The 25,426-nt window shown below is 30.1% G+C and overlaps 4 protein-coding genes across 8 annotated transcripts; 2 read left to right on the top strand and 2 right to left on the bottom strand.

Moving 5' to 3' along the window:
- Nucleotides 1-320: 320 nt before the first annotated feature.
- LOC137929287 (serine/threonine-protein phosphatase 2A activator-like) lies at nt 321-2,941 on the bottom strand. The gene is made up of 2 exons (XM_068772153.1): nt 2,779-2,941; nt 321-2,353 (listed from the first exon to the last, which is right to left on the bottom strand). Exon 2 carries the CDS (start codon nt 2,351-2,353, stop codon nt 1,370-1,372), a length of 984 nt encoding a protein of 327 aa, XP_068628254.1. The 5' UTR covers nt 2,779-2,941; the 3' UTR covers nt 321-1,369.
- CAHbeta (carbonic anhydrase beta) lies at nt 2,570-4,434 on the top strand. The gene is made up of 5 exons (XM_068772154.1): nt 2,570-2,756; nt 3,056-3,140; nt 3,382-3,569; nt 3,794-3,982; nt 4,076-4,434. Exons 1-5 carry the CDS (start codon nt 2,664-2,666, stop codon nt 4,283-4,285), a joined length of 765 nt encoding a protein of 254 aa, XP_068628255.1. The 5' UTR covers nt 2,570-2,663; the 3' UTR covers nt 4,286-4,434.
- Nucleotides 4,435-4,462: 28 nt separating this feature from the next.
- Nucleotides 4,463-6,767, top strand: LOC137929286 (HIG1 domain family member 1A, mitochondrial). Of its 4 annotated transcripts, none has more exons than XM_068772149.1 (3): nt 4,463-4,467; nt 5,693-5,804; nt 6,277-6,767. In XM_068772149.1, the coding sequence occupies exons 2-3, from the start codon at nt 5,711-5,713 to the stop codon at nt 6,465-6,467; spliced, it is 285 nt and encodes a 94-aa protein (XP_068628250.1). In that variant the 5' UTR covers nt 4,463-4,467; nt 5,693-5,710; the 3' UTR covers nt 6,468-6,767. The 4 variants fall into 4 exon arrangements, with proteins under 4 accessions (XP_068628250.1, XP_068628252.1, XP_068628249.1 ...); XM_068772151.1 differs by lacking the exon at nt 4,463-4,467 and adding an exon at nt 5,181-5,341 and having other exon boundaries at nt 5,694-5,804; XM_068772148.1 differs by lacking the exon at nt 4,463-4,467 and adding an exon at nt 5,461-5,563 and having other exon boundaries at nt 5,694-5,804.
- A 1,283-nt stretch (nt 6,768-8,050) lies between these two features.
- Nucleotides 8,051-20,069, bottom strand: ana1 (anastral spindle 1). Of its 2 annotated transcripts, XM_068772619.1 has the most exons (12): nt 19,906-20,069; nt 19,624-19,834; nt 18,687-18,810; nt 17,866-18,377; nt 16,807-17,141; nt 16,606-16,719; nt 15,585-16,221; nt 14,875-14,902; nt 14,715-14,792; nt 13,555-13,667; nt 12,630-12,675; nt 8,051-11,816 (listed from the first exon to the last, which is right to left on the bottom strand). In XM_068772619.1, the coding sequence occupies exons 1-12, from the start codon at nt 19,972-19,974 to the stop codon at nt 8,135-8,137; spliced, it is 5,949 nt and encodes a 1,982-aa protein (XP_068628720.1). In that variant the 5' UTR covers nt 19,975-20,069; the 3' UTR covers nt 8,051-8,134. The 2 variants fall into 2 exon arrangements, with proteins under 2 accessions (XP_068628720.1, XP_068628721.1); XM_068772620.1 differs by lacking the exon at nt 14,715-14,792.
- Between the last annotated feature and the right edge of the window lie 5,357 nt (nt 20,070-25,426).

Below are 25,426 nucleotides of genomic sequence, written 5' to 3'. Positions count from 1 at the left end.
TGTGTATTTACTTTGAGAAGCAATAATTGTTTTAATTTATTGTAAATACAACATACACTTATTACTTTAACAGGCATTTTATATTTTTCATGAGTTTATTGAAACAGTTATCTCAAAAGTTAATTTCATGTTATACATGAGTTTATTTCTATTTAAATCACACTGATTTAACTAAACTTAACTAAATTAGGAAAATACATTGCCAGTCATTCTTCCCTGTTTTTAATAGTCAAAAAATATGATGGAAAATTATGAATGGCACCTTTCTTAAGTGAATGTACACCAACAAGTGTTTCTGTTTTTCGCCATATTTAAAAAGAAAAAATGGCGAAAGGTTATCTGAAATACTCATCTCACGTAAAGAAATCATGATGATTGAGTAAATTGAAGCCCATAAAACAAAGCTATTGCCCATAGTCTCAACTTTACTATAATAAAGTATAATTTCCCTTTAAAACCAACTGAAGTAAAATCTGTTATAAGTGGATACTTAATAATGATATTGTACTTTCAAAATAACTGTTTCTTGAAATTTTAAAAATATGCCTTTTGGTTACACCAAAACTCTTACACATATTAATCAAAAAAATATTTCTATAATACATATTTATTGTTTAAATTCCAAAATAAAAATAAGTTAAATCCTAAGCTCCAATTGCATACTGCCTCTGTCCTTTATTAATCCCACATTTTAATTAAAACTTATTTTCAGGTCTTTACCTTTTTGCTTGCCCTGTTATTCTATTTTTAGTGAAATCCGAATGTTCTTTTATACCAGACATAATGAGACATTCTGTCCTATTTAAAAGGATTTATATACTAAGATGTAATCCAACATTAAAAAATTTAGGTTACAAACATTTGTAAAAATCTTAACCAAAAATTAAAAACAGTGACTCGATTATAAAAATATTTTATCACCATCTGCCACTAACAGAATATCTGAAATTAAAAAAACAGTGACAAATGTATAAAAATAAAGCCCAAATTAGGTTGCAGTACAATAATATAAGTGCACTAGAACAAAATAAATTAGAAAGTATCTTTAAACTGTGAGTATACCTACCGCAAGATCATATAGATATTAATAAGGTTCTGAAGCAAGTTACAAATTAATAAGTTTAGTTAAGTTTTCAAAAAAAGCCATCATATTTATTAATAACAATTTTAAATAATAATATCAAAAATATTCAAATATCACATTTTAACATATATATCAAATAAATCTACACATCATACCTAATGTAACATATTAATACTGTTTTTACCAAAGAAATACATAAAATCAACTCATTAATATTATTTATGTGCAAAACAATCTTTAGGTTACACACAACTGGATAGGGAAAAAAGCTTAAACAATTTGAAATTAGTGATGTATTTGAAATCTACGTATTGGGAGTAATGATCCAAATAGGACATGCTGCACTACGGGAAACTTGGACAGAACTTCCTTTTTATACATCTTAATAAGACCTTGATTAATTTTAGACCAGGAGCCAACGGCACTAATGCTCCACAATTGATTTGAGTGCTCTGCAAATGGACCTTTCTTCACTTCTTTAATATACTTAATACATGACAGAAACATATACTCATCTGAGTATTTATCAATTATTTCATCCTCTAAAAACTTTGTTGGCGGGTATATTCTGGGTTGATCAACAAGCTGTGAACTGCCCCAGATGAAGGGCACAAACTGGTAATCATCAAGACTCCACACACCATGACTACCTGCTGGTTCCATTCTATATGTCTGCTGGAGTTTTCTTGCAATATTGAGGTATTTATTAAATATCATAAATACAGTTGCAACATTGTCCTCTGGGACAAGACAACCTATTTTATAAAGACAACATAAAAACATAATAAAAGACATTTCATGCCCTGTTCCATAATCAATACGTGTGGCATTGCCAAAGCTCTCCTCAAGGTATGCTCTAATTTCTGGTATAGTTACATGAATATTTTCATCCAATGCCTCCTGTAGGTACAACACTGTATTTTTTTTAACTTCTAAAAGCCATTCTCTGAAGGCAACATTACCAAATCTTTGTGGTTGTTCAATAGGAGGACAATTATCAATTAATTTATCAATTTTGTCTAACATATTCAAAATTTTTGTGACATTCTCAGATACCTTACAATCAACAGAGAGTGGCTTTCCTTTTATAGCTTCATTTAGGGTGGCTATGAACCCTGTGTACTCCATGTAGGCTTCAGACTTCTCCCATATTGTCATGTCAGTAATTGTTTTTACTGCTTTTACTGGCTCTAGAAACCTATGATTAGGTGAGAATGGGACAGAACTCTCATTTTTTGTTCCATCCCCCATAGGATTTTCAACACTCATCTAGAACAAGAAATTTAAATAATATTTAAATATCAACTTCATTACAATCTTTTCATATATTTTTTTTAATTTGTTCAGGATAGATAATGGGCAACATAAAAATGTTTTTGGTATATATCGATACGAAATAAAAGTTAAAGGACGTATTTATATTTTAAGACGACCAATGAATCTTAAAAGTATACTTTGATAAGCATAGCCAATGAAGGTCAGTAATGTCAAACATAGGGTAAAGCAATGCTTGTTCCCATTCGTAAATAAGCTTTAAATATTATAATTTGGGTAAACATAATTTTTAGTCACTTATAAAATGGAGAGGATACTACGAGGAATTATGAGGTACCGAGTACTAGATCGTGCAAGTATGGTAAAACAATTTCAAGAAGTACAAGATCACCCAGTTGTAAGTATAAAACGTCACTAACCTTGCTTCTCGTTGAACGTAAATATACCCTATTTATGTAAACATCAGTTCCTTTAATCTTGACTAATGAAGTTAATAGTCCTTTATTTATTTTTACTATTATAAGTCGTTAAAAATAGGAAACTAGAATACTTTTGACAAACCTAACATTCGTTCATACGGCAAAAATGACAGGTACATTAACATAAATAATATAAAGACAACGGCTCATTACCCATAAAGCCACTTTTCAAAACTTCTATGACCATAAATTAATGATAAAAACTTTTTAATTTCAGCCTAAAGCAATTTTTTATACATGCATGGATAGCAGAATGATTCCCACGAGATTTACGGAAACCAGTGTAGGAGACATGTTCGTTGGTACGTAACTTTTATGTCTTTTGTTTCCTTACATCCTGAATTTTAAAATGCTGCAAAATATACAAAAACGCAAATATGATCAATATAGTAATGTTTTAAGATCGATAATATGTGATAATATATAGGAGTCTTGTGAGGAGAGCCAAGCTTTATGTAAAATTTGGCGTAAATTTCCTTTAATAATAGATTTTCTTTATAAAAATAATGTATTTATGTAATTGCTTAAACATTTTTTTTACAGTTCGGAACGCTGGAAATCTTATACCGCATTCTCAACATTTCGTAGACGAAATGACAAGTTGTGAACCAGCTGGGTTGGAGCTCGGCTGCATAATAAATGACATAAGACATGTTATAGTTTGCGGGCACAGCGACTGCAAAGCGATGAATCTTTTATACAAATTAAAAAGTAAAGAAGAATCTAGCATTGTTAGTATATTTATATTAATAGGTCTTTGTTAAAGTTTTTAAAGCTTTGATTGTAATTGGTTATTATTATCTCAATATAGCCGTTTCACAAACACTGACCAAAGATAAAAATGACGACGATCTTATCATATTTAATATTTAAATTACTATAAATTCAATTAGATTTGCTTACCTGCTAATTACTTTCAAGGTCTAAATTAAATGTTGTTATTTATACCACACAGGAGCAGAGACGAATATCTCCACTTAAGTCATGGTTATGTACACATGGTCAAACAAGTTTAGAAAAATTTGTTCAAATGAATGGAGAGTTTGACAAGCCCATGCTTTTTACGGCTGAAACTCCTCAACGAAAATTTGTTGCTTATATTGATCCAGAAAATAAATTTTGTATCGAAGATAAACTATCACAGGTTAGTAGTTTATATACAAGTACCTAGTTTCTAAATAAATAATAAGTTGATTATGTGAACTAAATTTTGACAAAATCATTAATTATTTTTAAGGTCAACACTTTGCAACAGTTACAAAATGTGGCTTCTTACGGGATGTTAAAGAAACGGTTAGAGAAGCATGATCTACATATTCATGCACTTTGGTTTGACATATACACTGGAGATATTTACTATTTTAGTAGACGGGCCAAAAGATTCATTATTATAGACGAAGCAACTTATGAATGTATATTGGCTGAAATTCGAAGATATTATTCGTAGCAGTTTTTCAAATTATGGTATATAATGAAATATTCCCGTAAAGAATGTTTAAAAAGTCACGTCACAAAAAATTAACATTAACCTGGTTCCTGCAGAAGGAAATTAATCGAATTCTATCGAACTTTTAGTTATTTTTAAATCATATAAAATCGGGACCAATGATATTGTAAAACAAATATTACATTTTAGATAGAACAATATTGTTATATTTGTTTTACTTAGTTTTATAATATTTTTATCGTACGTTTATATTTTAATAGTAAAGTTGTAATAATTATATGACAAACCTCCATCAAAAGATCTGTACTTAACGTACATAGAGCTATGTGCTATTTTTAAAGCGAACACGTTAATGATCCTCGCTTATCTATAATATTATATAGGTAGTGGATAATTTATGCTTACTTATAGGAACTAAAATATGTACCTTTTATTAAAAAACTCAGGTTAAGTATATTGATATATATAAAAATATAGCGAATAAAATATATCTGTAATAGTTTTATTGATAAGGGTATATTATTAGGGATAACAAATCTTAAGAAAGTTTAATTATTTTTTACACTATATTTTGGCAATTTTTGTATAACTCTGTTTTAAATAAAAAAATAAAAGACATGTACACTTTGAATTTATTGTTTTTAATCTTTTGGACTCCCATTCGTGTTGAACTCATTTTCAGATGCAGAGAATCAGTGTAACTATTTTAAAATCATCATCATCATTAAAATCATCATAAAAATTGCAATGAAAATTTATTACATAACAATAGAACTAACGTACTGAACATTTAGCTATGGAAAAATTTCATTTTGTGCTCTTTGTGCTTCTGCGCTGCGTATTCGCATACACGCTTTTATATCCAAACGTTTTGCGAGATCTATAACCAGGCGTCGAGGTGAAAAATAAAAGAAACAATATTACGTTCTTTAATATTTTAGGCGAAGAAATTCAATTTTCCAGTATTTGTTCTATCTAGTAAATGTTGAATTTAAAAATACTTGATTGTATTTAGTGTTTAGTGAAGTTATACGTGCTTCGTTTTATCCTCAAAACGTAAGTAAATATATTACTAAAAGATCTTCAAAAGCATAGATTGTTTTGATCTACTGATCAAAATAACCTTTGCTTTTGTATAACAAAAAAAAACCTTTATTACTGTGTCATAATGACATTGACTTACATGTTACATTAAAAATTTTCAAGGTTAGGTGATGGACGTGTGATGCAATGTAAAAATAATTTTAAAAATTATATAATTGGTGATACAAATTTACGGTATTTATGAATTCACAAATAAATAATTTTATTTAACGTATTTATTATTGTGCAAAACAGATTTCTGCAGCAATCAATATTTTTGCTTTGTTTATTATATATCATTAAGATCGAAAATATTGTTTTTCAGAACTGAAATCATCCACTATGGCAAATTCGCAGCCTGTATTTGACTACCGAGAGGAATCTCAAGCTGATAAATTAGCAAGAAAATCAAAAGATTCTCCATTTATGATAATAGGTAATATTCTCATTTTGAATCCTAGTGTGCAGTACATTAATCTTAAAAATTCAAGAGTAATAAATAGTATAATCAAAATTTAGTTTTTAAAATAATATGTAGATACAAACCAGTACTTTTTTGGATTGCAAATAGAATTTGATTTTGAAATTTAAAAATATTTTTGGTATTGTTGTTTATAAAAAAAATAGAAACTTACATGTTAACACATAATTTTTTCATTACACAAATAAATTGTAAAATAAATTGCAGTATGTAGTCAGTACATAATATGTTTTTATGGCTACTATTTTGTTCAATCAAAATCTTTAACAAATAGAATTTGTAGTTTTCAATTACTAGCAGCCATCAGAGCAATTTTTTTTATAAGCAAATTGTAAATTTTAATTGTGTCGGTGATAAATCAAGTAAATGTTAGAAAATAATTAAGATACATTAGTCAGCTATATTAAATTAAATTTTTGTTTTACAGGCATCATTGGTCTTATTGGGGTATGTGGATATGGAGCTTATATGTTCAAGAACCGGGGTAAAATGAGCACAAGTGTATATCTGATGCAACTTCGTGTGGCTGCCCAAGGCACAGTTGTGTCTGCGTTAACATTAGGTTTAGCATATGCTTTAGCAAAAAAACATTTATTTAAAGACGAAAAGGCAGAATAACATTCTTGTGTCACTTTTTAGTAAAATTGCTTGAAACACTGTCTAAACTTGGCTACCTCGGAAGTAATCTCACATAATTAATCTTATGATTGAAATCTCACTTAATCAATCTCATTTTATTCACAAGGGACAAGTTTATTTCTTTGAAATTACTCAGTTATTAGTTTTCAATTTTAGTATTAAGAGCCAAGCTCTTTTACTGTGATCACTAGCATGTAAACAAAACTGACACAAAATGTATTTTTTTGTGACCTCTAGTGTATTCATTATTGATTTGTGATGTCATTGTTTAATTTTAAGAAGTAAATTATTTATTAAACAAATCAATATTTGTAAAGACTTTTATTTTGTTTGCTTGGCATTGTTAAAGATATAATTTATCTATGTATCAAAAGATATCATATACTTTTCATAATAACAATCACATTTTAGCGGAATGATCATGATTGAATATCCATGTACTCACATAAAGTTGAAGTGTTGGCTTATTATGGAAAGCTCTTCGTATTGAACTTGTAACAAAATTTTGATACATACAATGTGATGAACTTCACCTACTTGAAAAAATTACAAACTCGGAAAATACTTTCTTATGTTAATTTGTTACACAAATATTCATTCACTAATATTTTAGACATCAATCAACATTATTTAAATATCAGAAACAAATACAATCTGTTATATTGGGCAAATAAGGAGTTCTTGTATTAACAACAAAACCAATGTCCAACTAAAGTATTAACTACATTTACTGAGTAGTAGGATTTCTATGTAGTCCAGATGTATACATAGATCACACATATTTTTTAGATAGCAGCAGTTAGCACTTCATTGTCATATTATTGTTAAATATCCAATTTGTTCTCCATGTTTTAAACATTTTTTTTCAATCTTTATTACATAAAATAAATTGTAATAAAATAATAGTAGTGCTAGAGTACCAGTACATACATAGGACCTAAAGACATGGCCCGGATTAAGATAATATAGTATGACACGCAAAACAATTATCGTATTTGTTGAACATGTTCAAACAACTACAGGAACAATAAATCACACGGATCTGTACAAAACTACGAATATATTCGAAAAGTCCCCAAAAGCATGAAAGACCTCCAAAGTCACCTTATCATATCGGAAATTAGCGAACTATCAACTTTACTACTTTTCGAGTGTTTACATGTAGACTATGGGGAGAAGTGTATATAAAAGTCAGTTTTCAAATTTGGTAATCCCAGTCAGCGTGGTCTTGTCTTGTCAGTCGCGTCTTGGAATCACTATGATTTCGTCTTCATTTAATGAGTGAGGTTTCATTTCTTTCCAATCACATTTATGAAAAAAAGGTAAAGCTTAATTTTATTAACAATAATCAGATTTGATTAAAATAAGATTGTTATACTTTCTTGCGATTTATAACGAAGGTTACATATGAAAGTATATTATTATATTCACTTATATTACCTGCTGCTATGAGAACACGGGTAATTTTCAAAGTCAAATAAATAGTTGGAAAATGTCAGTAGAAATAATACACAGATTTTAATAAATATTATAATATATTTTCAACATATATAAATCTCGCAAGAAAAAAACGTTAACATGTCCAAGCTAAATTAATTCATTTAACATTATATTCGTAAAATAATGTTATTGTTAATTTATTTAGATTAATCACTCTTACTACAATCGGATTGTTTTGATATTTTTAACATACAATTTGGAATGGTTAAGTCATCCTTGTCAGAAGTGGAATGATTTCTTATGGAATTTGAAGTCACTTTTACTGACGACAAATCATCAACGTTGCTAAATAAACCGTTTGATGTGTTAGAACTGGAACTGGATTGAAACGTCGATGATTTAAAAATATGTACAGGGGTCGATGTTCGTGCTCTATTGTTGGTGCAGTTATTGATACTGTTGCCGCTCTGGTCCCCCTCGCAAGCTATAATTTTCTTCATTTCTTCAGGCATTTTAGTCTCATAAAGAGAAACAAACTCTGGTTCGGTTAAATTGTTGGTTGACTTGTTTGAAAAAGTTATTTTCTTCGCTAGTTCAGTCGTAAGAAACTCTTTAACCGTCATAGAATTAGACAATTTAGCTTGCTGTTTAGGTAATTGAGAAACATCATCAGTATTCACATCTAATCTTGGCGACTTAAAATTTGACGGCAACGAAGTTGAATCTCCATTTGAAGAAGGGTTATTTAAAATTTTACTGCGAAGTTGTACTCCACTAGAGCTCGAGGTATTTGATGACGAAGAAAGAGCGAGTCGTTCTTTAGTTTTCTTGAGCGTTGACGACGCCCAGCCCATGCCTAGTTTTTGGAAAGCGTTTTCTAAATCAGGGTTGGACGAAATACTCAAGGTATCTGATGTTTCTGCAATATTTTTTTTGCCGTGAAATAGTATACTTGACTTTTTTTTCCCTTTTCCAACATTAGACAAAGTCAACAAGGACACTGTAGACTCTGATGACAATGTACTCGTGTTAACATTGGACGGTGTATCGAATTTAAAAGGTTCGCTGATAATTTTCCTCTTCAACAATTCGGCAATAACATCTGGTAGACTACCTTCTGAATTGAAAGAACTCAAATCGTCATTAGTTAATATTTCTTTCAAATGATCTCCGTTATTAGACGATTCATTGTTATTATCCATATATTGTTTTTTTGTGTACTCACGAATGCTTATGAATGGTTTTAGCATAATTTCGTTGAATTGCTTCAAATCCATCATTTGTAATTTTGAGTCATCGGAAGTTTCATTGGTAAGGGTTTCAGTATTTTTTTCGGAGCCATTTTTATTAGCGTTCACTAAGTCTGGATTAAGTCGTTCTCTTCCAGATATTTGAGACATTATATTAGGTTCATAATCTTTTTTCGTGGCGAAGTACTCAGAGCTCGTATTTGAAATTTTCGAAACTTCCGTGTTGATATCATTCCGAGATTGACTTTTAAATTTCAAACTCATAGGCGAATCCACTTCAAGTACAGTGGAAAGCTCATGAGGTACAATAACTTCTTCATTTTTCAAATATATTCGAGATAAAGCCGGCGGTGGTTTACCTCTTAATTTCATATGTGAACTCTCTGTACCAAAGTTTTCTTTCTCCTTATTTATCATTTCGGGTTTTGCGATAACTTGGGGTTTAGGTGTTTTACATTCCATGGGTTTAGGAATATCAGACAGTAATGGAATGAAGTTGTTCGTTCCATTTCTTTTCAAATCATCATCAGAAGTTATAGCTGGAGGAGTTAATGGATTTAACGGGCTTTGAACTTCAGAAAAGATTGCGAGCGGGGATAGGCTTTTGTCAACAGATTTTTTTTTGAGTCGTTCCGATTCGGATTCGGATGTGGACTCCGAGGATGTAATTTGGCTGTAGGCTAAAGATTTATTTTTTCTCACCTCTTCCAGTACCTTGGCAAGATTTGATAAGCGTTTAGTACACTTTTCAGTCAAGTCTGCAATTTTCTCCATATTTTGAAGTTTACCTTCGGCGACTTTCATAAAATTATGTTCACTATCAATGCTTGTTTGAGTCGAAATGTGTGCAGGTTGATGCCGAATTACATCATGATTGTTGTGATAACCAACTGGTTCATTGTCAATGGACACAGTATCTGTGTTAGGTAAACAATTAGATTTTAATGCAGAAAAGTTACATTCGGGTTTAGTATCGTGGACACTTTTTTGAGTTTTAATAACTAGGCCGTTTTTCCGAACTGACATAGAACTTTTCTGGCTGGACGCTTTTGTAAGCGAAATAACCGGTTGATGATCACTTGTATCATTTCTAAATGAAGATGTTGTAGAGTTTGATTTCGACGAAGTAGGGTGATATTTTGGAAATTCATTAGTTTTAAGAATTTTCCTTGAAATTTTCAATGATTTGACTTTATGCAGTTGTTTTCTTCGTGATGCTTTCGGATTTGATTTTAAATGTTTTCGTGACTGATTGTTTCTTGATGTGTTCGATACTGAATTGTTTTTCTCGATATTCTTGTACTCATTAATAATTTTTTCCTTTAAAATATTTTTAATTTGTTCCAGTGAGATTTTTTTATTTGTCAATAATTTAGGGTTCATATTAAGAGAATCATTGATAATAGAGCTGCTAGGTGTTGTCACAGAACTACATTCTTCATTTAATATATCAACGGTCTTCAAACCTTCTTTATTAAGTTCTAGAAGTTTATTAACATACTGTTTTACAATAGGATTCAAGGAGTTCTTATTAGCCCTTTTTAATTCATTAGATTTTACATTTTTAATGTGTTTATCAGTTGCATTATTCACATCGTGAAGTTGTGTTTTCGGTTTATTGCGGTGGTGAACATTAACGTTTTTATTTTGTTTTTTATGCCTCCGACAATTTTTACACTTGCTACATGTTCCAAATTTTCCAGAAGAAATGCTATCTGGTGTGGTTTCATAAAAGTTATGGTAAATGTCTTTTACGCCGCTAACACTGGTAGCTGTATTAGGCGGTGTAGCTGAATGTTTTGTTCTATGATTTATTTTTTTATAGTTTTGGAACAAATTTATATGTTGTGATGACTTCTTTTTATAACGATGTTTGCAATTACAATTAGAACTTTTAGTATGCTTCGATTCCTTCATCGAGTTATAGGTGTCATCACAGGATGGAGAGTAATCTCTTTTAAGAAATCTGGGCATAATGAGCTCCGGTGGGCTCATGTATGCTGTAGATGTGGATGAACTCATGTGCATGAATATTGGTCTGTGAATTGGAGAGTTTGTTGTTTGCGTGTACGTTGAAATCGCATTTTTAGTTTTATTCGATACGTCATCAACTTTTGATTCTTCAGTATGACTGGTGACATTCTGTGGCAATTGTCGAGTGCTCGCGGACAAAACATGATTGTCAGATAATTTAGAAGAAAACGATTGAGTTTTGGAAGGATTAATCGGTTCTTTCACTTGTCCATCAACTACAGCATTGGTACTTGTTTCATTTCTCTCAACTTCGTGTGGTACCGATGCAACTGGATTCTGCGAGGATACATTAGCATTTTGTTCCGTTGCGATGTCCGCATCATGGTGTTTTTTAGTGTTTCCTATGTTATTTATTTCTTTTTTCCGGAGTTGTATTATAACTTCATATGCTTCATCTTTAAGGAATCCTGTCGTTCCAACATAAAATTTTCCATTTTCCTGAGCAGTTTTGTCAATTAATTTAATATATCCATCATCCGAGAGTTGCGTTTTATCTTCATTGATGACTGCCTTTATCGACGACGTAGATGTTGCTGCTGACGGATAATGAATAGTTTGTGTCTCTGGGATGCTCAATTTCGTGGCATCACACAAATTAATAGGTCTGAAACAAACGAATAACTGATGTATTGCTCTCATATATTTTACATCTCCTTTTACAAACAATTTTTAATAATTTTATGCTAAAAAATAATTGAAAATTTTAAGGACTAGAGCCAAGTTTAATTTGAATAACCTGACAGATAACCCTCTCTCCACTACTATGGGAATTCTCAGCTATAAAAATATTTTAAACTAAAAAGATTATTAAAAAATTCTACAGTACTCTTTTAAGTCATACACCCAATATTATCATTAGAAACAGTCGGCTGATAGCGTCGTAACATCTGGGTATACCACGGATTTACTGTGTGGGTACCGGGTCCATCGCGTTGTAGGGAGAGAGGCTAGGTACTGTACTCTAGGCTAACGACTCGTACAGCAGTTTAAGTAGCTCTCATTGCAATGCATTGGCATTTAGCTTTACCGATCATATTATACATTTTTAATCTCTATACTGCAAACTTTGGAAGCCCGGACAAGGAATTTTCTAATATTTTTACTCTTTACATGCCTAAATACTTTAACAGGTTATATGAACAGCATTCAAATTCCCAATGAATTTATTCGTAGTAATTTCGTAACAAGATCGTAGTACTTGTTCACATTAGTTGTGTTGTCTTAAGGCCTATTTGTTTCCCAGGGAACAAAAAATTCTGTTAGTACTACAGATTTCAATGTTTTTCTTAATAAGAATAACTCCAGACTAAAAAATGTCACAGATATCTAAGTATATTTCACAAAATTAAGTACAACCTCTCGAGGAAATCTCTTTAGACAATCCTTAAATTTTTAATTAAAGAAAATATATAGTTACCTTTCAGTAGAGCCACTTTCAGTTGGAATAGTGTTAGTTTGAACATCTAAAATAAAAATCAACGTTAAGTCTTCATAATTAAAAAAAGTGTAAAATAAATTTTGCAATAAATTATGTGTAAGTTATAAAATAACCAATTCAATTAAAATTAAAATATTATCAAGATAAAATTTCGAATCATATCACATTTTGAATCATAGATTAATTTAACATTATGAGCAGTAGTAAGCTAAAACCGGCTCAGAATGCTGATCTGCTGAGAACAGCCGACAACAAATCCGACAGTAGCTTTTGTTTTAATGAAATTTAACAATGCTTGTTGTAAATATTATAATATCGACTATGTTACTGAGTTAACAAACAAATATCCGCGCATTTCGATCATCCAAAAAATCTTGAACGCTATAAGATTTATTTAAAAATACTCTAATAATTTTAGATTTAAAACTTCGAATTGGAGCTGAGATATCTAATGGAACTTTAATATGCGTACACCTCAGAGTTATGAAGGATTTATTAACATTTTTGAGGTATAACTTCGGCGTCACAAGTTTATTTTTATTTATTGTATTCATGTATTTATGTGTCTATCAATACTTTTTATGTAAGATTATAAATTTTAGTACATAAATAATGTTATTGAATTGAATAAGTCCTGAGAAGCAAACATTCAACATTTTTCAGGGAATATCTAGTTTTAATGTCGTAAATAGCCCGCATAGCTCTTTTTTGTAAATACAGTTTTAATTTAAAAAAGCTAAAACATACCAGTCGTGCCATACATATTCACCTTTAATGCTAAGAAAACTATAAATCTCAATAATAAATAAAAAAGGAAAAACAACAATTACATCTAAACAAAAAAAAACTACGGTAATTGTATTTATTTTGTAATAAAAACTAATTGTAAATATTATAATAATACCTTGTATATTTGTTTTTGCACAAGAACAAGTCTTATGATTTGGTGTGTCTCCCTCATTTGGAAGTTTATTCTCTGATGGATTCTCGCTGAATTGTAATGTATTCATGTTGTCCCTTAACAGAATTAAACAAGTATATTATTTTAATCAGTAATTCATACTTTAAATTAATAACATATAGATTGAAATGAGAGTTATAAGTGCTACAATTTTTACATAAACTATTTTGCAAGTCTACGCGGTTACCATTATGTAAACATTATGAAGTTACCATTTTAATGGCTATGTAGCAAGTTAGATTACTAAGTTGTTATTCACATTCACATCACATTATGTCCCAAGGCAACATGCTTAAGTGAATAGTACACATTATTTTATCATTTACCTGGGCAACTTGTTGCAGGGTGTATTAATAAATTTTTTGAGATTTTGCAATTGAAAATAATTTCTTGACATCAAGTCGAAATCTAATCAAATAAAAAAGCTCTTTAGTTCTGTATTCTTATTTCCAAATTAGAAATGTTCTTAGTAATTTATTATAACAACTATGTTAGTATGTAACTATAAATTAGTATTTATTTTTAATTTGGATAATTTCCTTGTTATTTATTGGATTTATAGCGAAAACTATCTAAATTTATCTACTTATCCATTTCTGTCTACATTCTTTTACAATGAAAATATTAAAAAAACATGTACACAATTTATATAGTGTGCACTTATGTGCCAAACACCTCTTCAGATATGTATAGCAGGTCGGGAGAAGTAGACAAACGTCAAGACGTCTGTTCTTTAATATCTCGTGTAAGTCTTGTCATTTGTGCCCTCTCCTATCACCATACTTCAGGAGGCGACTTGCACTTCCGTGCACACTTAAATATTTTGCTACTTTTATAACCATATTATATAGACATATCCCTAAGGTGCATTAGTTACTTTTTTGTTATTTAAATTTGATGGTGAGGTAAAAATTATGGCATTTCTATAGTATGGTACAGTAATGCAATTTCTAAATAAAGTTTTAAATATATTCGAAAATATAGATAAATAATTTGCAGGCTTTTTATGAAAGTGAAATAATTCAAGTAATATTTCTAATATTCTATACTTAAAAGCTAAACTAAATCATCATCAACGAAAACAATTTCTTGACTATATTTACCACCAAGGTCTTCGCTCTTCTGCTAAATACCATTCTTGAGTATTAGTAGTGTAAAAACACATTTCATTATAAACCTGCCTGTGGGTGTAGTAAGAATTAATATAAGGAATGGCACAATAAGCCAAGGGCCATGAGGAAAAAATATAAAATATTAACTTACCCATTATTATTGACAGCTTTGTAAATTCCTGAAAAAAAAACCACAATAGTAGTAATTAGAATAAAAAAGTAACTGTCAGCAATAATCGTAAATTATATTTAAGTATTACTTTCACAGAAGATTTTTTTGTCTGTAGTCATCTAATAGAATTCTACGGCTGTTTACTATTTGATAAACACTTGTTTATTAAATCACTAATATTATTTTGTATTTATTTTATTATTATTAACCAATTATTATATTAATATTATCAAACATGATAATTGAATTACTACGTTTGATAATAATAAATATTTAAAATTACAGGGATAGCCAATATTCCAACCATAGGTTTCAAGACGACAACTGCTAAACTTTGCTAAACTTACCTAAAGGACATAAACCTCTCTCATAGATTTCCTAAACTAGTCGGAAGCAGACTGATACTAGCGTGTTCCGACGACCTTAACATGGTTACTGCCCATTTTGGACGTCCAATGCTGCACTTGTCGGCTCGTGGTCTCCACTTCATAACCTTAAGGCTCCAGCGCGTATCCGTTCGGCGAGCCATGTGGCCTGCCCACTACCACCTCAACTTGCTAATTAGCCAGGCTATGTCTGTATGTATTAGTCTCTTTCATTAACAAATATGAGTTTGCCAATAAGGCCTAGAGTCAACATTCATGCTAATGAATAGCATACAAAAAAATCTACTATTCAAAGCTACATACCTTCAGTTAACTGTTCAAATGATGCTTTGCTCATAATGTTGTCTGGTTTACCGGTACTCTCAGAGGTTTTTTTGCTGTCACCTTTACCTAGACATTCTTCAATAGGGTCTTGAATAATGCCATTAGATGAATGATTTTTATCTACTAATTTAGATTTTTTGTGGCATTTCTTCTTTTTGTCATTTTTTGAATTAAGAATTTTGTATATGACAATTCTGTCAGCATTGGATAAATTCCTCTCAGATCCCTCTGAAGTTTCTTCCTTCTTGCGTCTTCTTTTTAAATTCAAATCTTCTAATGAACTGGAATCTGATGTGATGGAGTAGCATCCTGTTGATTCTGCATCATTTTCTTCTATTACCAACGCTTCTACATATTTATTTTTGGGTAATTTAGTTTTAACAGGTTTGTCTTTTGTAGGTGGTGTATGCTTACGTCCTGATCTATATTCATGATAGCCATTATCCATACTAAATTTGACACTGTTACCGTGTTTTACATGGTTGGGTATATTGTGAATACCTAGATTATTTTCTGCATCAGGTACTGGCATCCATGAGTATTGGATATCGTTATTACAATCTTCAAATTGATCCATTGGAGATTTTGACCTGCTTTGAATATTGGACCTCACATGCTGATGGAAAATAAGAAAAGAAAAAATTAGCCAGTGGTAGATTGGTGTAGGTAACAAAGTATCTTGAATTAATAGTAAAAGTATAACTTTTGCTATGAATTCGAAACTGTTATTAAATTATATAAAAATTTAAATATATTTGCCCAGAATAACATTTTTTTTTTTCAATGAACAACAGATCTTAAAAATATGGGTAAGAAAAACGAATAGAAAGTGAATATGGCCATTATCAAAAGAATACCTTACTTTCAAAAAAAATATTTTGTCCACCAAAAAAATCTACCATTGTAAAGGACAAATGGGCAACTATTTCTAAGAATAATCTGATCTTCTGCAAAATGAATATTGTTAAATGAAGCCATTAGTGCAAATTTCAGTACTTACTTTGCATTTGCGTCTTGTATGTTCACTCTGTATATTTTTATATTCAGCTTGTAATTTCTTTTGATATCTCTCTTTTAATTGCTGCTGACGATTTTCATCCATGTAAGCCTCTTTCTACAATAAATTTTTGTTAGGATTGAATTGGCATAACAAAAACACATTTTAATATAAATAATTTAAAGTTAATGTTTGGGTACTTACAATGGGTCTATTGGACATGTCTTTAGGAATAGAATTTAAAAAAGCCAATGTATCCCTATACTCTTTCTCCACATTTTCCTTTGTTACGGCAATTCTATTTCTTCTCTGTGTTATTTTGTTTTGCAATTCTTTAACATTTAAGTTGTCATTTGTTTCCTCTTTCTGTGCTTTTGTAAAAGCATTATCGTCATCATTCTGATCTCTAACAACTATATTTTCATTATAGCAAGGCACAGTTTTAGTATTCCTGGTTGCATGGTTGTACATAACAACTGAACCCTTCATTGCAGTATCAGTACTTGTTATCACAGAATTTTCTTTATTATTAGCATGACCTGGAATATTATAAATATAAAACTAGCATTAATAATATACCATAGATGCATGTTTTAAATTAAATAGTAAATGTATCTGTTTTATAGAGAAATATCTGTTTACATAATATATGAAAACATTGAAATGATAATTTTCAAGCACTAAACTATATATATATATGCACTATACATAAACTACATTATGTTTATGTACTATGGAATTAGTTGAGATATTACGTAAATTATAAAATAAAATATGGAAGATAAAGACAATAAGATAATCAAAAAACCATGTATTATTTCCTTAATAAATATTTTTTTGACTTACAATCTATTTTATGATCCAGGCTACACGAGTTACATCTAATAATATAATCTAACACTAAACTTAATGAATTGTCTGAAATGAGCAAGTGAATTATTATACTATAAGTTTTTGTACTGAACCAACAAATAACCATTCTGTCACCTGTTGGTCTAAAGGTCCTCATATTATAATTACTTGAAGCAACTATGCTTGCTTGATAAATTTGTTTTAATGTATCTCTTTGAAATATTCTTGGAGTTTCATTACTGTTATTCATGGAATTATTAACAACTGATTTAAATTTTCTGCTATTGATAGGAGGAATAGAAGATTTCACTAGTTTGTGACAACAAAACTGATAATTGGGCTCTGCTTTCCAATTTGGAACAAAGACAGCTTGATCATCCAGAACTTGGCATATATTATTAAAATCACTACCTTCTGTTTTTGAAGCTCTAGTCCGTTGTATGGTTTGTTTAATGTTCTGCAAATCATCTGTTGGTTTCTTTGAACATTTTGTGTCAAATTCCCTTAAGCGGAGTCTCCTGTTTTGTATATACTCAGAAACTAGAGTAAGGGATGGTTTTTGCTGGTTAAACTGTTGATCGGCGGATGAACCTCCTCGTAAGCTAGATGGCATTTCATCACTTAGAGCAAAAAGATTTAGTCTCCTGCTTCGGTCATTTTTTGCTACATCATTTGCTATGTCTTTAAGACTTTCAGTTTCTGGCAACACCAATAATGGTATATCTGACTGTCCATCACAAAGAGGGTCATTTAAATTTAATTGTGTTGCCATGTCTACTTTTTTGACAGGTTCTGTTGAATTTTCAATTTGACTAATATTAAGTTCCTTGTTATCAGTTGCAACATCAGGATCTTTATTGGTTATTTGAAATGTTTTAGCAATTGCACTTGATTTTTCCCTACTCAATTCATTAGCTGCTTCCCTAAAATCCAAAATGGGTTATAATTGAAGTTGTGTTAAGAGGTCTCTTGAATTAGATTTATTAAAACTGGTTACAGACCTCCACTGACCATCTGCGTTATGCATTGCCACATAATACTATACTAAGTATGTACTATACAGACACCCATATGTCAGGTCCACTGATCAGTGCAGCACTCAAGGCATCAAGTCAGTGGAGCACTATAACAATATTCAAGAGTGACAATATAACATGCATGCTAAAATGATCTAAATATCTAAAGTATACAACATTTCAAGAAGTATTTTTTTACAAATATAATATGTGTACCTAGCTTGCAGTTTTCTATCTAACAATTCTTTTTTCTTGTCTAATACTTCTTGCTTTTTCCTTCTCAGCTCTGCAGTTGCTTCTTTACCTCTTAATTTAGACTTATCAATCTTCACATTATAATCTAAGAACAAATGAATAATAATTATATCATATATCTTAGTATTATATTTTAAACAATTAGTTATAAATTGTTCAAGTTGTTTGTGTATTTTCATAATAAGTCTACATTTATTTTAGTATCTTTCTTAATAAGTCTACATTTTTAAATAATAAAAATGTAGACTTATTAAGAAAGATACAAACAAAAATATTCAACATGGATATAAACAATTTGTTTAAATATTTCTATTATTAACTTGACCTGACAATACTGTATGTAAAAATAGTTCATTACTTTTATGTTATTACAAACATGAAAAAGATGTACTTAATTTACTGGTTCAATTTATTTTGGAAGTATTTAATAGAATAATTCAAAATAAAAAATAGAATTATTCTACAAAGAGCAAGTATTACGCTCCTATAATAAAATACTTGAATCAACTTAAATTTACCCACACAAAAATTCAAGCTTCTGTTAAGGCAAAATTGATCAATAAGATATATTCTTGTATTTAAAGATTATATAAGAGATAAACACGCCTGAGATTAGTATCATGCTAATTTTCACATGGCAATTTACAATTTAAAACAAGTAAAAACTGTAAAATTACCCTTAAAAAAATAACTTTCGAGTTTCTAGGTAGGTTCTCAATAGAATTAATGTTTATTAAACGTTCATAACATAAGAAACATCATTCTGAACCTGGCAGTAGTCTATGTATAAAAATGTGTTCAAGTATTTGTTATATTTGTAGTCTTGACTTTTCGGTGGTACATAATACAGCTTATTAGAAAAATAATTTTTGTGACATTGTTTTATCATTGAAAGTACCTTTTTGATTAATATCTGATGCATTCTTATGTCCCGCTCCAATATTTTGAACACCATTTGTGTAAATTTCTTGCAATTTGTTAATAAATTGCTTTTGACACTCGAGGTATTCTTTTTCTTTCTTATTCCCAACGATTTTTTCTTGCCGCAACGTTTCAACTTTAGCACGCTCACGAATTTTCTTGGCAATTTCTTTTGATTGTTCCCGAACCTACAAAGTATTCAAAAGTTAATAACTTTTGTATACATTTCTATATTTACGAAATCATGTTAAAACACAACCTGCTGTAGCCTCAACTTTCGTCGATGTAAAAGATCATTTGTTTTTATTGTGTCTACCTCGGAAGTCATTGTGACATTTCTTCTAAAAAGTTTCTATTTGAATTCTAATAAAAATATGTTAAATTTATGACTTCATTATTTATTTAAATGCAACAACTTGAACAAAGAAAACAAAACAAGTTTAATTCAAATCGCACAAATGACAACTTGTTAAACCGTTCATTTTATTTGACATCTGTCAGTTTTAAAGTTTTGAAACTTAAAGTTATAACTGAATCTTCACAATATACTTTATTTAGGCGACCTTTATTGAATATATTGAAATAATGTTAGTTAAATTTATGAGTATACCTAATATATTTTTTGTTTAATAAAATTCATATTTATTGTTATATAATAAAACATTTATTTTAACTAATTTGGATATACTTTTTGCAGCCATTACAAGTACGTAGATCTTTAACACTTAAGAAACTTAGACTTATTGTTATAAATTTTAATAAGTTTCTACCACGGATCAAATTACGAAGGGTGTTGATTCACATTTTTTAAACTTGTTATGATTATGGCTTTAATACTCTAAGAAGTCCGAAAACAATCAAATTATTATATTACAAAAAATAAATGTTTATTTCATTATTTTAATTTAATTTTTCAACCCATTAAAAAATTCGATTAAAACATTATTTTAACATGATACTATAATATTTAAAAATTACTGCGTTATTCTGATTTAGTGTAATTATGGTCTCCGTTGTTTCATAGTATGAACCTAAATACTTTATAACTCGTTAATGTTTTTTTAAGATTTTACTCAACTTATGTAAAACGAAAAAGTAATATAGTTAGTTGTTTATTGTAAATAAAAGATAGTTGGAAATAAAAGATAATTGATTTTTTTAAAATTATTATTACAAGGAAAACCTAACACAATAGTATATTTTGTTGTTATAGTACACATAAAAGGTTATAAATGTTTGCCGTAAGGTTTTCCCAATCGAAGTTTAAACATACATAAATTTAAAATATTTCGTTATAATAAGCTTAATGTTACCATTATGATGTATTTTGTTCAGTATTACCCAATCCAATACCGAGTAACTTTTGTCTAGCGAGGTCTAATTTCAGTAAGTTATCGGGATCGTTAGGGTTCAGCAAGCCTAAGTCGATAAGACCCTCATTTGAATTACCATTTCCGCTACCACCATTACCGCCAGAACCTCCTGATCCTCCACAACCATTATTATTGTTGATACTTGTATAAACTAATGCATTAATTAGTTTCATAATAATTTCTTCGACGTCGATATTATTTCTACACAATGATCTCGAGTTTTCATTTTCATCAATTGCACGAGCTAGTGTAAGCAAAACGTTTAAATCTTCATAGCTACCCAATGATGTCCACGGTCGACGGGGTAAACATTGTGCTTCAGAAATCTGGAAAATTAATTATTAAAAAATGTTGATTTTCACTAATATTTTGTTATTTATATAAAGTACACATGTAAATACATTATATGATTGATAGTTAAAACTTTTACTTAGCAGAATTTTTTTAATCGTAAGTTTTGCATTCAATATTTGTGTATTTTATGAGTTAAGCTATATGAAAGTGTTAAATTAAAAAGTATATTAAAAGTTACAACAAACTTTCAATATAGTACTAGCAATTTTTATATATTAAATATTATACTCAAAAGTACTAAAGCCTTGAATATTTACGAAAAAGAATAAAATTTTGTTTTGTTTCAAAAGGCAAAAACAAAGAGAGAAGAGAGAACAAAGAGTGTGCCCTTTATCAATTTTGTAGATGCCCAAGTAATCTGATATATGGATATCAAACAAAAATAAAAAAAGCACTCATATTTTGCTAGCAACCAAAACCAGAAGATATTATGTCTATATGCCTATATGCTTAAAAATATAACTTTAAACCAACTGAAATAAAAAAAAAATTAGAAAACGAGAGCATGATTGCAAAGTCATATGATGATGACATTTAAATGTAGATGACCATATAAGTAACATGAAATAAGTATATAAAATAACATACCTCAACAAATGACGCAGCCAAAACCAAAGGAAGCAAATATAATAAAGCCATTTTAAGTTTGACTGAAGCTGATTTCAATGAACTTCCTTTATATAGTAATTATTACGAAAGAAAAGGACCCTTTACAAACATTTCTGAACACAATAATTTTTAGTAATGAATGGGTTCTGTACATTTTTGTACATAAACAGAAATAAAGCTGGTATTTTTAATATTGTAAAATGTTTAAATATTTGTTGTAATAGTCACGTAGTCATTGTTTCGTAAATTTTACATAGAATTTTTTTATGGTAACCTTAAGAAGGCATTTATTAATTCATAAGAAAAAAAATTAAGTGAAATTACCTTTTGTCATTTTGTTCTAATTTTTAAGGCATAAATCAATAATCGCACTATCTAATTATAAAGAAAAAGATATCATTAATACAAAAAAAATCCGATAACTTTGGTAAATTATCGTGGCATTTAGTGGTTTTTGATGGACCTTGGGTAAGGTAAGAAAACCTTCAACAATAACAATTTTATCAAGTGCTAGCAAGTTCTTGTGTCATATTAACTCATTAAACTCCATACAATTAATTATATCATATTTTTCTATTTTTATTCATTAAATAAATCATTGGTACAATTTAAATTTAATATTGAATATAAGTAACAAGTAACAGCATAGTCAAGGTCGCCGAAAGTCGCAGGCAGCTCAAATCTTTTTGTGGACTTCTATTGGATAACATAATAATGATGATAAAAAAATAAAACACTTCTTTTTAACAATTCAAAAATATATTTATACTATTGCATATTTTTAAAGTGTTTATAAACATTATTTAAAAAAGTAGTTCTTAATGCAAAATAGATTAAAGAACACCTATATTCAAAAGGTCACTCGACCCTAGTTCTATGTTGACCAGATCTTTACCGTTTGAAGAACATTGATTTTTTGTTGCAACTAAAATAAGCGCATCGATTAATTTAGTAATAATGTCATCGGAGTTAAATCGATCATTTTTTTCATTGTTCTCAATTTTGTTCATTAAAGATGCCAGCTGCAACAGCGTGTTGACATCGGCGGGCGTAGTAACAGGCGAAGTGGAGTCTACGGACACATATTGAGGATATCGCGAAAAACATTGCCCTAATGTCACCTGAAAATAAAATAGTTATCATTAATCAGTAACCTTAAAATAAAAACCATAAAGAAAATATATATTCATACCCCCACACATGCTGTAACCAAAACTATAACCGTCAATAATCGATTCATTGTTTTAAAGATACTTTTCATTATTGAACTTGTGTTTATATAGATAAATGCGTTGCCAAATAATTTATTACCTTATAACAATTAATTACACCCTATTACAACAAATCGTACATAAATATTTTGAAAAATCAATCCTGTTGAAAGCGATTAGATTCGATATTTAGTCATGTTCATATGTATAATATCAACGTAAAGTTATTTTTTTTTACCACGATATTTTTGTACGGTTTAGGTTAACACATCCTTTTAAATTTCATTTATTGAGAAGGATATTATTCCGTGAAGTTGTACATAATATAGGTTAATAGTAAGTAATATAAATTACTGTGCTAATTATACAAAGCTTCCTAGTCGTTGCACAAGTTTTATACTGCAAAAATCTGTGCAGTAATTCATTTTATGGACATCGCATATCACTTATTACCGGTTCAACACACTATTTGAGTGAAAAAACTAGCGACATTAACAAAATTTAAACAAATGAACATAAATTTTATGGTTACTTAGGCGTTGTTTTGAGTACGGCCGAAAATGATATAAAACATTGAAAGAAAAATTAAAATTATCATTATATTTTCTTTTAAATTTGTACATAATATATAGAAGAAAATATATAATCCTATATTAACGTATATTTTAATTTTTATGTAATGTAATAATCAACGTAAGAAGTCCATACACGCAGTGGTAAGACGAACTAGTTAAGGTCATTGGTAATGACTAGATGCATGCTGCTTCCCGCCGGCTGTTTGTCCTACGGTTGAAATGAAAATGATAATAAACTAGTCTATCTTTAATGAAAATTTTGGAAAACAAGCTTTTCTTACAATATTTTACATAGTTCGCAAAGGGTGCAGCCTTCAAGATGAAGGTTAAGTGAGTCTATGACGCGGTGCCTCTTTCACATGATAAGCGCTTGCTTCAACAAGGGACACCGGAGGTCTGTCAAAAGCGATACTTAGAGGGCGATACCGCCCAAGTAGCGAAGGCGTTCCTGCTTGAGGTTCGGGTGGCCTTCAAGCTGGTGCGCCAATGTCTAATCACACCACTTTGAACTCAGACGTTCATAGAACAAGCCTTTTCTTTTTCCACACCGACTCCGGCTGAAAGGCACCTCCGCCTGCATGTCCGACCTCGAGGGGAGGAAAAGCCGCTACACTTGTTGCTGGGCTGTCCGAAGTACGTGCGGCGCAAGGGTGACTTGGAGTCAAAGATGGAAAGAAGGGTAGACCGCCCCTTCTCGTTTCTTTAGAGCAGATAATAAAAGATGTACTGGCCAGGAGCCGTAGTAAGAGGTTGCTGGTGGAACTACGGCGCCGGCTGCTACTAGATCATCAGGCGCTGCTGATTAAGTTTGAATAATATAAATGAGAAAGTTGGAAACAGTATTACATAAATAGATAAGAAAGTAGTAGATAAGATAGTAAGCTAGATTAGTTTAATGTAAAATTGGGCTTGAATAAATCGGAAGTAAAATAACTAGATATAGATAAGTGAAATAATTAGCTTGGACAATCATATTAAATGCCATGTGCGTACGTACGTAATAGATTATTTGCGTGAATAATTAGGATATTAAAATTTAGATTCTACAGTTAAGTAATTTAATACGGTAACTGAAAAATAAGGTTAGAAAATTGTTACTAAGGTATTAAAAGTTCTCTGCCATTTTAAAGTAGAGGTCTAAGGCGACCAATAAGGCGACCAATAATAATAAAAAAAAATGTTCGTTCGTTTGAATATTGTATACAATATTATTAAATACGCCTTTATTCAATGCTCGATAAGATAAATAACACATCTGCCGCAGGTGAACTCTGGGACATAGATATCATTTGTTCCCTTTTTTTCAACAATTAGTCACGTATTTATCTATTACATTTAGTTGTGTTATAGCAATACAATAGAGAAAAGAATGGTCATGCTACTATTATTATTTCTTATCATACATCATTTTAAACATATTAATCTTTATTCTATTTACTACAAACTAGGATAAATATTAAATATTTCATCATCATATCAACCGATAGACATCCACTGCAAGGCTGTCTCCCACAAAGATCGTCACAATGATCGAACTTGCGTCACCGTCCATCCAGCAACCAGCCAATGACTCGGTGTTTGGTACTTATTGGTGTAACATTACTCCTGAGGATGCCCCGTGGAGGGGTGAAACACGTGTTGAGTGAATTAACGGTGGT

Source organism: Battus philenor, unplaced genomic scaffold, assembly GCF_028537555.1.
Source record: "Battus philenor isolate CCGP_79_NKW_IND1 unplaced genomic scaffold, ilBatPhil1.0.hap1 SCAF_5, whole genome shotgun sequence".
In the NCBI taxonomy this organism is placed as follows: domain Eukaryota; kingdom Metazoa; phylum Arthropoda; class Insecta; order Lepidoptera; family Papilionidae; genus Battus; species Battus philenor.
This window is presented reverse-complemented; position numbering and strand designations above follow the sequence as displayed.